Source organism: Agelaius tricolor, unplaced genomic scaffold (genome assembly GCF_023055355.1).
Source record: "Agelaius tricolor isolate 1412-34295 unplaced genomic scaffold, bAgeTri1.0.p SCAF_1, whole genome shotgun sequence".
NCBI classification, from domain to species: Eukaryota; Metazoa; Chordata; class Aves; order Passeriformes; family Icteridae; genus Agelaius; species Agelaius tricolor.
The window spans coordinates 42,281,250-42,296,643 of NW_027269261.1; the positions used below are offsets into that span (position 1 = coordinate 42,281,250).

Here is a 15,394-nt window from a genome sequence, read left to right on the forward strand (position 1 = left end):
GTGAGATTATGTTGCACTGAGCACCTGCTGCCATACACACCATCATGCCTCATTTAATATACGATGCATTGACTGATTATTGGCAGGTTGTTATGTCACTGCTCAACTTGAAACTGCTGTTCAGACTGTCACTGACAGGCTGGTTTTCAATACCTCACGTCACTCTCCTTATGAAAACTTTCCTTTAAAGGACACTTTAGGATAGATGAAGATGATAGCTTCATCAGGACACTTTGTGGGAAGTGAGCCTGTATGCCTTGTGTAAGGTTTCACTTTGCAAAAAGCTAAGCTTATAAACAGACAAGCCTCTGCAGTCAGTGTGAGTTTTCCACTGACCTCAGACAAAAGTGGAGTTCCAGTGGTTGATGTACTTATGCACACTAAAATAAGGAGAATACAAAAAGATCACCAGCTGCAATAATTGCTTAATTATATCTGCTATCCCATTCTTTGGGTTTAGGATATCATCCCCCTCCCCTGAAGTGAATGGGGACAGAGGATTTTCACCATCTTCGCAAAGCTGCAGAAGGCCCACAATTGAGTAAAAATGAGATTATTCCCTGGATTTTCCTTATTTTCCTGAAGTGGAAGAACCCTTTGCCTGTTTCTGAAGGGTGTCTGCAGATTAACATGCAGCACAACATGAAGGCAAGCTCGTTAGAGCAAACTAAATTGGGGAAATTGCCTGAGCATTCAGGGCCAAGCCAGGGGATGGGATCACACTGTCCCACTATGAAGGCAGCAGGCACCAGGGGCAGAGCAGAAACCAAAGACACAGCTGGTACTTCAGTAGGTGTTGTGGTCAGGGGAGTTGTGGCCACCAGTCAGTCACTGTTATTTCCTGGAGAGGGAGGTCTGGGGGAGCTCACAGCCCATGGAAGCACATCAAGGACCTGAGCTAGGAGCCCTCCCTTGCTGGTGTGTCCCAAACTCCCCTGGACTCCAGGCAAGTGTTTGAGCTTTCACAAAATGAGAAGTTGAGTCATGACATGTTCCAGGTCTGGATTGCAATGGAGTGCACTCAACTCTTGCTCTTCCTCAGGAAGTGACTCCATATGTGTTTACATAAACACACAGCTCAACATGACGGGGCAAATATTACTCAAGGTTTTGCCATTTGCCTTTGGGGTAAGACTGAGCACAGCCATGGGGTCAAAAGGTCAGAAGGTTAGGAGGGGAAAGATGGAGGGTCTACACACAAAAAGTTGTTCCCCAATCTTTGTAATAAGTCTCAGTCCTACTCAATGCCCCCATTAGTCCACACAGGCCTGTCAGATGCCTGGTTGCAAAGTTCAGTCAGTTCATCATCAGATATGGAATAAACATAGCACTCTGGTTATCATTAATAATATTTATTTTGGAAAAATATTTTAAAAATGAATTTCTTCATTAACAAAACAGTAAAAAAAATCAAATAACATTTGCACAATATTCCATAAATACATTTATATACAAAAAAATATAGTCACATAGACCCGAAGTGCCTTTGTACATATTTACCAAAAAATTTAAATTATAAAAAAATGAACATCACAAAATACTCAAGCTTTACAATTATCATGAAAATATTTTTACAGATTCAAAAAAATAACACACTTTTTCTCACCTAGTAAAAACACATTTTAGTATCAAAAAAGACAATAAAGGCAGTGTTTGTGTCTCTAATTCAAGAAAAGACTGGCTCATAATAATCCAAAATATACACTTCAGGCAGTGCATGCTTCTTATGTAGTAATTAAGTCCATTCATTTAAATATATATAGAAAAGCAACTGACCATAGTGCAATGATAAAATTCATAAAAGGCAGTGCAACAGTAATCCTTGAACACAGACCCTTGCCTGGTGTCCATCTTGTTTCTTTATTTTGCAGTCACTTTGCTAACTTCAGTAGAGAACCAGCTCAAGCCTGAATTTAGTTTCTCAGCAGCAGTCAGTGAAGGAATCTATCTCCCATTCCTCTTTCAGCAGCATTCATTGGGGCACGTCTCCTCTGAAATTGTTCTGAACAACCACCTTGCCATATGACCTCTGGTTTACACCTGGAAAGAGAAGACACAAGGAGAGATCAGGAGAGGTTAATGAAATATATTAAGAGGGCTGTAAGGCTGCAGAGGGTCAGGACTCTGCATAAAGCACACCAAGAGGTGGGTCAGCACACCTCAACCATTGTACCCTAGTCTACAAAACTTGTCAAACCCACAACATCCACAGCAGCAAGTCACTGAGCTTGTCTTTACAACATCCACAGCATCATAAACTCAAGCTGTCTGGATTTCAACATTACAAACCACTGTGTGGCATTATGGAAAGGAGTTTTTTTGCCCTGGCATGTATTGGATGGGAGCTGTGGACCAAGACTTTTCTCTGCTGTTCCAACCCTACTAACCTCAGTTGCTATGATGCACTCATCTTTCTCTTCTGATATGACATACACCGACTGGTACTTTGTGTCCTTTGAAGTGGAATATACTGAATCTGGTCGCTTTCTTTCAGAAGTATCACTATTGAAGGCAAAAAGAGAAAGAACAAGTCAGATGACTGTTGCTTAATGCTACCTATGAGATATACACTCCCCCTTCAAAGCCAAGCTGCCCCCTGCACTCAGATGTGAGATACCTCTTTAGTTGTACTGCACTTTTCTCCTCTGCCTCTGAATCATACGTTTCACACTTGGCTTCACATTTGCTGTGCTCCTCCTTAACTGAGTCCTCATTCTTGAGTTCATGCACCAAATTGTAATCCACTGATGGGTATCTGACTTTGTAGCCATTTTTATCAGAATTATCGCTGTGAAAGTCTACTTTCTTATTTGTGTTTTTAATCTGAGTGGCACCAATGACACTTATGGAAATGTCCTTCTCGCGCTGGCAGTTTGCCAGGTTATTCATAGTCTCGGTCTCACTCCTGCAGGCATCAGGCTGGTGGTGCCTCTTCTGCACTCGGAGCCTGACGCACACGACCACGGCAGCACACCCCAGCAGCAGCATGAGGACCAGAATAATCCCAGCGCAGACGGCGATCCAGGGGAACTGGGAGTTCTGGCCTTCCGTGTACTTTTCAGTGAAGTCCACGATGACGGGTCCCTGCGGCGGCTCGGGGAGCAGGAACTGGCAGTTGAGGCCGCCGTAGCCCCGGGCACACTCACACACATAGCGGTTGTTTCTTTCGTGGCAGGTGGCCCCATTGTGGCAAGGGTTGTGTTCGCATCTGCTCACCGGGGTGCTGCAGTTCTTCCCGTTGTATCCTGGGGGGCAGGTGCAGGAGTAGTCATTGATGCCATCCTGGCAGGTCCCTCCGTTGACACAGGGGAAGGAGGCACAGTCGTCCACGTTGTCATCGCAGTGCCTCCCAGTGAAGCCAGCCTGGCACTGGCAGATATAGGAGTTGCCCAGATCCACACACTGGGCTCCTGCAACACAGCAAGGGGGAAGAGCTGAGTGGTGGGCAGCCAGACACAACAGCCTCCCACTCGCTGCTCTTGGGGCAAAAGGCACAACCAGCAGCCGAGGAAAGCTTTCTTTTTGAGAGGTCAGCTTGACCTTTGACAAGTCTAATCCAACATAAAAAGCACATGTTTTTAAGAAAGATTTTTGTTAAGTAGATTTATTTTTCATTCTCAATTCTATTCCTTTTCTAACATTTTACTCAGCTTGAACCAGAACACTAGTCCAGGTCAGATTAACACCACATCTCATGTTACAGAGTTTGAGTGGCAATGAATAAGGAGGATTACAGTACAGAAAGTCTTCACTAGTATAATCAAAACAGGAAAATTACTGTTACCAGATTACAAGTAATAATGTTTAACACTTGTGTGGCATTTGCACCCACAGACCTCTAAAACCCTTTGTAAAGGATTTGAAAGTATAATCTTCCATGTTTTCATGAATGACTCTTCAGACCAAGTTACTTAGCCACAGCCACCCCATCAGAAAATGCAATCTGAAGCAATGGCCCAAGCCACGCCACTGCTTTCTTAGTAGAGATCCTCCTCCATCAAGTCAACTATTGACATGACAAGGACTTTTTTACAAGAGGATATAGTGGTAGGGCAAGGGCAGAATGGCTTTAAACTGAAAGAGAGCAGGTTTAGATAAGATACTATGAAAAAATTCTGTGAGAGAACAAGTTGCCTAGAAAAGTGGTGGATGTTCCATCCCTGGCAGTGTTCAAGGCCAGATTCGATGGGACTTTCAACAGCCTGGTCTAGTGAAAGGTGTCCTTGCCCACGGCAGGGGTTTGGAACTAGGTGACCTTTAAGGTCCCTTCCAACCCAGACCATTCTATGATTCTATGATTCATCAGTGTGCCTTGATCAGTGTGCCTTGTTATGAACTCCAGACCAGACGCCAAAATACGGGTATGCTGTTTGGCCTTACCATTAGCACAAGGGCTGGAACTGCAGTAGTCGATTTTCTTTTCACAGTTGAAGCCAGAATAACCCAGTGGGCAGCGGCAGCTGTAGCCCCCGTCAGGGTTGTCGGTGCAGCGCCCACCATTGAAGCACGGCCCGTCCGCACAAGTCATGGCACTCAGCTCACAGTTCTTCCCGTAGAAGCCTGGGGGGCAGGTACAGGAATAGCTGTTCTCCAGATCCTGGGGGGAAGAAATGAGAGATTATCAAAACATTGTTGGAACTTGCTCTGAAATCCAAAAAGAGATTCTAAAAATTAGTAAAACTGACATTAACTCCTCCCTTGGAGGAATTTAACAAACAACTTACAGTGCAGCTTCCACCATTCTTGCAAGGGTTGGCATCACATTCATTGATTTCAATCTCGCAGTTGGAGCCTGTATACCCAGGTCGGCACGAACAAGTGTAGCTCCCCTGACCAGTGTTGGTGCACGTGGCACCATTCTTGCAGGGCTTGTGGTGGGTGCAGTAGTTCAGGTCTGTAAAAGATATATTTTCTTTTTTTAAAGAGATCAGCCAAGGTGCTTGCTACTTTGCAAGACTAGCAGACAGTGGGTGAGCTGAAAATAGTTGCCTGTTTTCTGCATTTTAAAACAGATGCTCAGGCAAGGACTGAGAACTCACCCTGGTTGCAGAAAAGGCCACCCCAGCCTTCCTGGCAGTTGCACTGCCATGGCTGCTGACAGGTTCCATGAAGGCAGCCTGGGTATCGGATGCACTCATCACAATATCGCCCTTGCCATCCTACTCTGCACCTGAAAAAAAAAATGACAAAAAATTCTCTTCAGATTTAGACTTCTCACAGTTGGAAACCCTATCACACTCTGCAAGCACACCGATGCCAGGGATCAAGTTTCCTAAAAGCCCTCGGTGATCCCTCATGTGAGAAAGTCACCAAGTCCAACCGTAGCATCAGCTTTCATCAGACCTAGCTATATCTTCCACTTCCTTAGACAGACCCATGGTTCTGATAGTTAATTTGTTTACTCTAATAACAAAGAGCCAAACCTTACACACAGCACTGTAAACCCATTAGGTTAATATTAATGGCAGTGATGTTTGACTTATGGAATAATACTTCGATCTGGCATCAACCAGGTATTTCAAATTTCCATCTAATATGAAGAAAGGCCTTTAAACCAACCCTTCAAATGTCCAATGGCTTATTTAACACCAGGCATCAACACTGAAAGACAAAGAAGGAAGCAGGAAGGGAGTGGAAAACTTACTTGCATTCCCCTGGCTTGTCGCAAAAGCCGTGTTGCTCGTCACATCCAGGCAAACAAATCGCTGTAAACAAACCAAGCAGGGAAAGACATCAGCACTGGTGCCAAAACAACTCTCTTTTACAAGTCTGAGTCTGGGAGCACCTTGTGGGTGGGGAGTGAGTCCCTTTTACTAGGTTGGGGCAGTTAAGCGCAGCTGAATTAATCTCTGGAGTCTGAAGGAGTATTGATCTTGCCCCGTAACTGGGCACTTTACTTATCACCAGGGATGAGCATTCTTCTTAATACAGTTGCACACAGACAAAAGAGGGCTCACAATTGCTCCCTTCCCCACAGCCCCTCACCCCCCTTCCCTTCCCAGTGAGGGTCAGAAGTCCTTTTTTCCAATTCTATGCACACAGCTCCACCTCTTAATATCCCCCGAAAGTGTGTGTGCAGATAAGAGTGGACAGCTGGTGTGCAGGGTGCCAGTGCAAGACAGCTGCTCTATTGTCTATTCTCTCCCAGCAGCTGCCCCACTGCAACAATACCCCGGCCCCGGAGCCAATGGGGCCGGCGGCCGGCGACCGGGCAGCCTATCCCTGCCCACAGCTAATCTATGGCACGCGCGTGATTTCGCTGCAAAAAAACTTTTTTTTTTCTTATTCAAATAAATAAGTCTAAAGTTCTTCCTCCCTCCCTCCTTCCCCCCTCCGCCCTGCTCCGAAAAGGGGCGGGCGGGTGGGTGCAGCCCTGGTAAAAGAGGTAAGCGGGCCAGCGGGAGGGAGGATGAGAGAAGGGAAAAAAGGGACTTCTGCTCATTACTTCGCCTGGTTATGGAACTCATTAAGCAGGCACTGCAAAGTTTTAATTCAACAAAGCCAGCCGGAGACAATGGCATGCGAGGGGAAGGAGGGGGGAAGAAAAAGAAAGAAAGAATCAGTGCTGATAATCAGATCGCCTCCAAGTTGGAAAGAATGGAGCTGGGGGCAAGGCAACGGGAAGCAATCTGCAACTGGCAGCTCCACTCACTAACAGCAAAACATTCTTTTTGCATGCACACATAAACATATCTCCCCTGCCTAGTAGGTTTGTGTCAGTGCTATAAGCTGGTTTTTTTTTCTGAGAGGGAAAACACAGCAAAGAACGTATGTAATGAGTCAAGAAAGATGGACAGCCTTCTGCTTCGTTGTGGGAATAGCAGAGATGTACAGGCATTCAAAAGTGCTGACAGCCTCAAAAGAGCTCATTATCAAAATGCTTCCTTTTTCCGCACCCCTTGACACAACTGGGCTAGGCACTTTTGATCATAGGAAAGGTTGTAGTTCTCATTTAAAACACTATCAAAGAAAATGCGAGCCCCTTTGCCTGCTGTTTATTGTGCAACATCGTACCGTGAACTGCTAAAAGCATCCTAGCACTCACTAACAGTGTGAATAATCAATCAGGAATGGTTTGATAGCAGCTCAGCTGAGACCACAGTGTAGGTGGGTTTAAAGAGAAACAAAAACACAACAAGAAGAAAGCTGAGAGGCTGCTTTACAGCCTGGAACTGTTTTCTTCCTGCCTGCCTGGCTCTTTGATGACTGCAGAGGAGCACTGGCCCAGTACGTCATCTGCCAGCATATTTCAGACCCGTGTATACACACAAACAGAGAATGCCATCACAGGCTGCAGCAGGGGCTCTGTGTGCACGTTTGGGTGTCCACTGCTACAGATCTACAAAGGGCGGAATCTCGTACAACCGGAAAGTATCTGACATCCTGGACTATCCTGTCTGTGATCTGCTTACTGTCCCAGCTTTTCCTGCTGTACCAACACACCACATTCCTGAAAAACTTCAAGCTCTGGGGTATGTTTCATGTCCCTCACTACTTTATTGGTATTAATTATCATGGCAATGGGACAGAAGAGAGATGAGGAATAAGTTGAATGTTCTTGTGGCCCCATGTGCAGAAATTGTTAGTGGCAGCATATGGGTAGCCCAAATGAGAAATGCACAGTCTAGAAGCCATAGAGAATGTCTTGGACTTCCCAATATTTTTCTTAATACAAGACCACAGAGGATCAGACCATAGCAAGCCTACCCACAAGGCTGTCACGTGGATGTTACCAAAGCCTAGCTCCCTCCCCTGAAGCTATGTACCCTGTAGGTGATGATATCAAAGTTGTGTGGCTGGAGGGTGGATAGGTATAAAAAGTAGTCCTGATATATTTTAATAAATCCTCAAGCAACTGCTGAACATTTTGCTTCCAGATTAAATGGTCTAAAGCAAATGAGCAAGAATGTAGTGTTGGCACTGACATTTTGTTGGCTTGAGAAGGGGCTGTCTGCATTAACTTTCTGTGGCAATGCTGAGATCTCCCATCCCTCACACTGGTAAGGCTTGGGCATGGAAGCAGACAACCATCCACCATTGCTTGGTTCTCCCTCCCCATGGAGCCTGATGTCAGAGAAACAGCCCTCCACCAACCCCAAGTGCTCAGGAGACACTGCTGCAAGGGGCACCCAAGGAGACAAGGAGGTGGACACTTACGCTCAGTGCAGTACTGGCCTTTCCAGCCTGGGTTGCAGACTTTCTCGCCACGCTCTCCACAGGTGAAGTGACCAAAGGCATCGTCCCGGGGCCGGCAGAAGACGGAGCAGCCTTCTCCATAGTAGTGCTCGTCACACACGAAGCGATAGGAGTACTTGAGGTCGGTGCGGCCGCTGCTGTGCAGGTCCTGGGACCACTCTTCACCCACTGCCAAGTGCCTCTGGGTGGCCAGGCGGCTGATGAGGCGCTCAGGGTTTTCTGTGGGAAGTGGAGAGGAGAGTGCTTAGAGAGCCCAAAGTCAGGGCATAGGGGGGTCTCTGGTGGGAAGGGAGCTGCAGAGGCAGGATGACATGGCTGCATGCCAACAGGTTGGCCTCTGTTGCCACTGTTGCTACTGTAGAGGAGAATGTGCTACACACTGCAGAGAAAAGGGACAAAATAGGGCTGCAGGACTGGGATTATTACAGGGAAAAGTGTGTTTCAGGACACTTACCAGTGGTGAGGTCATCAGGTGAGTCCGTATGCAGAGCCTCAATGATGAGCGAGAAGGTGCCCTGTGAAAAGAAGAAGGAGACACAACCCACCAGGAGAGCATGAGAGCAGGTAGGCCCAAGGGACAGTGCCACCAGTCCCCAGAAGTTAGCAGTCATTATCCCTCTCCCATCTTCACACTTCAAGGGGATTGGTGGCCTCTTGGAATGGTAAGGGACGGGACAGGAGGGATATGTGCCGCCCCCTCCAGCATCGCCCCCCACTTACGGGCCAGGTGAAGCCGAAGGGGAAGCGGATGGGATTGCTGAAGGCGGGGTCGGCACCGCCCGCGCCGTCGGGGACGCTGAAGGAGTTGGCGCCGAGGACGGGGGTGATGGCGCTGCCGTAGGTGCAGGGCGGCTCGGGGGACACGCTGGCCTGGTAGTGCTTGAGGCAGACGCGGAAGAAGGTCTTGCAGTCGCACTGCTGGAGCCCGCCGGCGCCGGGGCCGCCCCCGCGGCAGCAATTGCGGTTGCTGAGCAGCCCCTTCTTATTGACAAACTCCTGCAGCTTCAGCTCGAAGACCCCGGAGGAGCCGACCTGCGGGGCGGGGACAGCGGCCGTCAGCCCCCGAGCAGCCCGCTCTCCAGCCCGGCCCCGGCCCCGGCGGGCACCCCCTCCCCGCTCCTCACGGCTGCAACCGGCAGCAGCAGTCCCCGGCATCCCCGCGGGACTGCCCGGGGCAGGGACACCCCGGGTCAGCCATTCCTGTCCCCGGCATCCCCGCGGGACTCCCCGGGGCAGGGACCCCGGGTCAGGCATTCAGGCATTCCTGTCCCCCACCCCGCGGGCACTTACCTGGCAGCGACTCAGCAGCATCGAGAGGACGGCGAGCGTCAGCAGGAACCGACCTCCCATTTTGGAGGTGCAGCTCTGGTGCCCTCGCTTTCCTCCCCCTTCTCGTCAGAGGGAAAAGGGGAAAGTGTCTTTCGGGATAAGGGAAAAAACACAGCGGCCAAAGCCGCTCGTCCCAGCAGAGCTGGAAGAGTTAGTGTCACGGTCTCCTTCTGTCAGGAGTGTCTCTGACTTTTTTCTCCCTTTTGCCGATACCTCTAAACTTAGCCTGTCGGCAACTGACAGCTCTTTCGGATGACAAAAGAAAAAGAGAGGAAAAGAGGACGGGGAAAAAAAATAATATTTATCTGTTAAACTCTTTTTCTTTCGCAATCCACGATGCTCCTCCTTTTCTTCAGGAAGAAAAAATAAAAATAATAAAATAAAAGCAACTTAATTCCCAACAGAGGCAGAGAAAAGGCTTCCCAAGGAAGATTAAAAATTGGCGATCTGGAAATCCCTGCAGAGGCAGCGGCGGAGGCAGCGGCGATAATTCCCGGGGCGGTGCGATTCGGGAGCGGCTCGGCGCGGCTGCGCTCGCCCTGCGCACGTCGGGGCTGGTGGGTGTCAAACAGCAGCGGTGGCGGGCAGGTCACGTCGGAGCCTTGATCCCGTTTTTCTCTTTTTTTTTTCTCTTTTCCTTTTTTTTTTTTTTTTTTTTTTTTTTTTTTTTTTTTTTGCAAAGGAAGCGAAGCTCTCTTTCCTTGTTGTGGGTTTACTTTTGTTTTTAGAAGAATCCCAGCCAACAAAAATAAGCTCTTGTCTCAACAGCAGCGAACAGAGCGTGTCCGGGTGTGCTCCTACGGGGGAGGGGGTGCCTGCTCTGCGCTGCCGCGCCTCCGCTCCGTGCCGCGGCTCGGCTCGGCTCGGCTCGGCGGCTCTCTCCGAGGGTGAAGCGCTAAGGATCTGCCTCTCCTTGGGCGCCTGCCGCCCTTATATCCCGCCGGCCGACTGCATGCCTAATGAGATGCAAATGAGCAGCCCCCCAATCTGGCTAGAGCTGTCACAAAGGAGCCACTTTTCCAAACCCTCCTCTCAATGGATCGCCAAATGGTCAGTGAGCTGTAAAATGTGCAACCCTCCTCCCCCTCCCCTTCGCGCTCACAAAACGTGTTCATTTACATTCCTGCAAATTTGGTAACCGCAAGAATCCCCCTTCTGCTCCGGCGAGAGGGTAACACCCCCTCTGCACCGGGGAGAGGCAGTGCAACACACTCCGGCCAGAGAGCAGCCCCGGGGACGGCGGGCTGTAATTGCCTCTTGGAACGTGCAGAGCAGCCGCCGTGACCCCAAAAAGTGACTCGGTGATCGTGACTACTCCAAGGGGCTTCTCCGGCGTTAAAGGGACGAGGGAGGTGGGAGCCATCGAACCACAACGAGGGGAGTCCCATACCATGAAATTCACACTGCATTTACCCTGGCGTAACCGGGGTAATTGGGGAGGGGGACAACGAACGTGGACGAAGTGACCCGGGGTTCGCTCCTCCCGAGGCTCCGCTCACGGCGCGCATCCCGCCGGCGGAGGCACGGGGGATCCCCGGGGGTCCGGCGGCGAGGGAGGACGCGGGCGGGTTGGCGGCGGGGACTCGTGGAGGGGACCCGTTTGCGGGGCTCCGCGGGTCCCGTCCCCGCCACCACCGCTGCCGGAGAGAGCCACTCGCTGCGCCCGGGTCCCGCACCCCTCTATGATTATTATCATCATCACCAGCAACCTCTCCCTCTCTCTCTCCGTCTCTCTCTCTCTCTCTCCCTCTCTCTTTTTTCGTCCTTCAGCTTAGTAAAAAGTGAGTTTGGTGTGTGTCGTTCGCGTGGCTGTCATTAAGGCCGTTTGTTATTGTGTGAGGGCTGAATCAGTTAGCTCTTTGTGCTCTCAGCTGTATGGTAATGTAGACAGCACCTGCTCCCTGCACAATGCGAGGGAGAGAAAGAGCTCCCCTCGGCGCACGCTACTGCCTCTACAACAATGTCCGCACATTTTTTAAAGAAATCCCTTCCAGCACTTCCCCCCTCCGCAACACACATACACACACACTCACATACGCGCACAAAATAAACTAGCCCAAATTTACACCAGTCTCACCTTTATAATTTTTTTTTACGTACCCATTAGACAGTACAACTTTTGTTTTGATCCTTAAAATACGGAAAGGAGTTTACTGGTGCGGTGAAAAAGGGATAGAGACTATTACCATTTGGGCAGTTTCTTAATGATGGATGGAAGCAGGGGATAAAAGTTGGAGGGCAACTCTGGCATGTCACTCGAAGCAGGGTTTTCCACTTTGTTTAGGCCCTCTGTTTAAACACCTTTGGTAGGCGCAGGCGGATTCATTAGGATGCAAGGTGTAACTGTCTCTGTAAATGTCATTTTAATTGTAACAGATCATTTCAACACAGATTAAGCTTGTGTGCGAAAGGAGAGGATTTGGCTACAATAACCTCACTGTAGGTATGCCGTGCTAAAAGCCTTATTATGGCGACTTTATTGGGTTGAAACGTGCATTTGCATGGCAAAATGTGGCTTCCATTGAAGCAGATGTCTTGATCACAAATTATCTTACAATGCGCTAGGAAAAAAAAATCTTAAAGACTTCTTAAAGTAAAAGCATTGAGTAATACCAATTAAAAGAAAATCACTAATGAGTTCATTCAGCCCAGCTCTTCTTGACTGTTCCAGGACTGTAGCTGGCCACATTCATTTACTAGGGGTTTGTGGCACCTACCCCAAACCCAGGCCACCTACTCCAACCCTTGGTACAAGCATCCAGATCTTGGCAACATTTTGCCACTCAACGTGCGTCCTTTACATCAAATTGTAGTCGAACGAGCCATCTACACCCAGGTGCTCTTCCTCTCACCTCTCCCCGCCGCTCGACGCATAAGCAAAAGTTTAAAATGTACAGGAATGTTTGGGTTTGATTTTTTTTTTTTTTTTTTTTTTTTTTTTTTTTTTTTTTTTTTTTTTTTTTTTTTTTTACCCCGGAGTTGTGTCTGGGCAGAGTGGGGACCACGATCCCGCAGGCATAGTGCGAGGACGTAAGGAAGGCGGCCCAGGAGGGAGAGGAGCGGATCCCCGGAGTCCCGGCCGCCCGCCCCCGCCGTGCGCGGCCTCAGCAGCGGGGAGCGGGGGGGCGCATCCCGCAGCAGCGCCGGTTTTCACTGCACATTACTTTTGCCACCTAGCGTCAACATCTTTTCAAGTGGCTTGTCGCTGCTTCGCAAACTTTGCTGCGGCGTTATCCCCGGGAAAAAGAGAGAGAGGGGGAAAACATCACTTCGTATGAGGTTTACTAAGCAAGTGGGGCGGGGGGGCGGGGGCGAGCGGCAATATCTTTCTTGAAATTTGGGTGGTGGCCCGTCGGCGGAGGCGAGAAGTGATATATCAACGCGGATCTTTTAATCTGCGAGAGATAGAAACTTGGTCCATTAGCATCTCCTTGCTTAAAAAACTGGAAATAAAAAGTTACACGCGCGAGGGCTTTAACCTAGCGATGGGGAAAAAAAAAACCAAACCGAAAAAACTTGCCCCCAAATCCTTAACAACCCCCCTTCGGTACCGGGTATTTGTTAAATTGACGTGGCACAGATTTCTCGATTACCGCTGCTGAGCGTGACTGAAAGGCGCCGTGAGAGCCGGCAGGATCCTGCCCACGGCGCTCATTCTTCTCTGGCTTAATTTATGCCACGCGATTCTGTATTGGGGAAATCAAGCAGAAAGCTCCTTTTTCTGCTTTTTTCCCCCCTCTCCCTCTCTCTTTCAGATGCTGGACTAACGGGGAGACTGTTTAACTTAAGTGTTTCTATAGGAGGCTGTTGTAGTTTAACTCCTGCCCACCAGTAGCTGAGGCGAACAAAGGAGGGACTCGAGGTCTAACTATTCATCCATTCTCTGCACTTTAATTTTCATTGATTTCGAAGACAAGGGGAGCCCTTAGGGATTCTCGCTGAAGGGGGATGACACGCCTTTAGACGCGATCAGCCCCCCAGCCAGCCATCTGCTCCCAACCAAATGGCGCTTTTTCGCTCCCAACCGCGTGTCTCCGCACCGCGCTCGCCCGCCGCCCCCCGCCGCCCCCCGCCGCCCCCGCGCTGTTCGCCGTGCCCGCGCACCGCCACCGGCCCCCGCTGCCGGGCACGGCCGCCCGATCCCGTCCCGTCCCGTCCCGTCCCGTCCCGTCCCGTCCCGCCCGGCGCCCTGCGCGGCCGCACCCGCCCCCCGGGTGAGCCGGCGGCGGGACCCCCGGGGGCGGGCGCGGGGAGCGGGGCCCCGCCAGGGCGCGGTGACCCCGCACGGCCGGGACGCGGCAGGCCCGGCCCCGCCTGCCAGCGGCTCGCTGGGGCTGGTGGGGCATTGTGCTCTCCCTCCCTGCCCCTAATTGATACCCTTCCCGCAACGCCGGCCCCCCTCTCCTGCTCCGGCGAGTATTTACGGTCGCGCCGCGGACCAGCGCGGCCGAGAGCTCCCCATCAGCCGCAGCTTTTATTTCTAAGCGAGCCAGATTATGGGAAAAGTCACTTAAAAAGGGGGGTGGGTGGGATATGTGGGTATATTAATTAGGGCGACGCGCTGCCATCGCTGGCGTGCAACACTGATTTTTCCCGGGACGGAGGGCTCCGGGCATATGGCGAACGGTGCGCCGGCGGAGGGACGTGAACGTGTGGAGCTATGTGTAGCCGAGTGTGCATAATATTTTAATTAGATCTGTAGTCCCTACGGAGGTATGTGTGCGCGGCTGCCCCTCCGCCGCACGCCCCTTCACCTGTTCCTCCGGGCCGGGCCGGGCCGTGCCGGGCCGGGCGGGAGGGGATGGGAAGCGGGGGGAGGGCAGGCAGGGTGCCCCCGAGCCGGGGCTTCGGCTCCCCCGCTGGCCCCAGGCTCGGCGGTGTGACCGGGGGTGCTGGCGCTGCCCGGGCCCCGCCGCCGGGCGCCCCGACCCGAGGCGGGTGCGTGACGGGCGCGGAGGGGCTGCGGTGCCGGAGGGGCGCTCCGCCGCCCTTGCCGTAAGCGGGGAGGAGGATTAAGAAGTTTAGCGTGTAGGTTAGCCCAAAGTTGCAAAGGCATGTGCTGATTAGAATAAGAAAGGGCAGTCGCGTGGCTCAGCTGGCACACAGCGAGGCCAGATGATAGATAAGCAGCTCTGGGTCTTCCCTTCCCCCCAGCCCCCTTTTTGAAATCGCAAATCATCTGCTCTGGCCCTATCCTAGCCCCTCATTTTCATTACAATGGTTGTGTGTTTACCTGTGATCCTGGGACGGGGCATTCCTTTGTCTCCCGAGGAGATTACCGCAGCCAGCTGCTCTCCAACCTTTCCCTGGGCAAATCCCGAAGTGGCCCCTATATGTGTTTTACTGATTGCACACGAGGAGAAAGCCAGATACCCCCTCCCCCCCGTCCCGGCCCCGTTTCTCTGCGCTACTTGTTTGTTTGGGTTTGCTCCCTGGCTCGCTTCCGACGGGATTTGGCTTGTGGGAAACTAAGAGGGATAAAATTGATCACTCGTGTGCGTGAGCTGTCATTGCTCCCAAAGTCGGAAGGGTGAAGGGCTGCTTACCTCCGTCCAGGGGGCCAGAACGACGGGACTCCCCAGGGAACGACAGGACAAAAGGGGTTCGGGGAAATAAGGCTTCCCCCCTCCTTGCCCTCCCTTAGCCCTCGGGTTCCCCCCCCCCCCCTGCCCCGGTCTGGGACATAATTTTTCCCAAAACCTCCTGTGGGTGCCCTGAGCTGGGCAGGTGCCATTCCTTCCCCTGCCCCTGCTCTGGGACAGGCAGTTTCAAAGGCTCTTCCTGCCCGTGCCCCCCTTGGGAGCACCTCGGCCTTGCATTTGGAGTACTGGCATCTTTGCCTGCCTTTAAATTCAAGGATACTCAAGGT

At 51.1% G+C, this 15,394-nt stretch overlaps 1 protein-coding gene and 1 long non-coding RNA gene across 3 annotated transcripts; both read right to left on the bottom strand.

Annotated features, from left to right (window-relative positions):
- Window positions 1–1,336: 1,336 nt before the first annotated feature.
- Window positions 1,337–10,580, bottom strand: DLL1 (delta like canonical Notch ligand 1). 2 transcript variants are annotated; one of them, XM_071431322.1, is made up of 11 exons: window positions 9,487–10,578; window positions 8,917–9,228; window positions 8,651–8,711; window positions 8,158–8,415; window positions 5,645–5,705; window positions 5,040–5,170; window positions 4,725–4,894; window positions 4,381–4,597; window positions 2,618–3,410; window positions 2,388–2,502; window positions 1,337–2,040 (listed from the first exon to the last, which is right to left on the bottom strand). In XM_071431322.1, exons 1-11 carry the CDS (start codon window positions 9,544–9,546, stop codon window positions 2,035–2,037), a joined length of 2,184 nt encoding a protein of 727 aa, XP_071287423.1. In that variant the 5' UTR covers window positions 9,547–10,578; the 3' UTR covers window positions 1,337–2,034. The 2 variants fall into 2 exon arrangements, with proteins under 2 accessions (XP_071287423.1, XP_071287414.1); XM_071431313.1 differs by lacking the exon at window positions 1,337–2,040 and having other exon boundaries at window positions 2,050–2,502; window positions 9,487–10,580.
- A 1,853-nt stretch (window positions 10,581–12,433) lies between these two features.
- Window positions 12,434–14,854, bottom strand: LOC139589866 (uncharacterized). Its single transcript, XR_011679156.1, has 2 exons — window positions 14,759–14,854; window positions 12,434–12,920 (listed from the first exon to the last, which is right to left on the bottom strand). It is a non-coding gene; the product is annotated as an uncharacterized lncRNA (long non-coding RNA).
- Window positions 14,855–15,394: the final 540 nt, after the last annotated feature.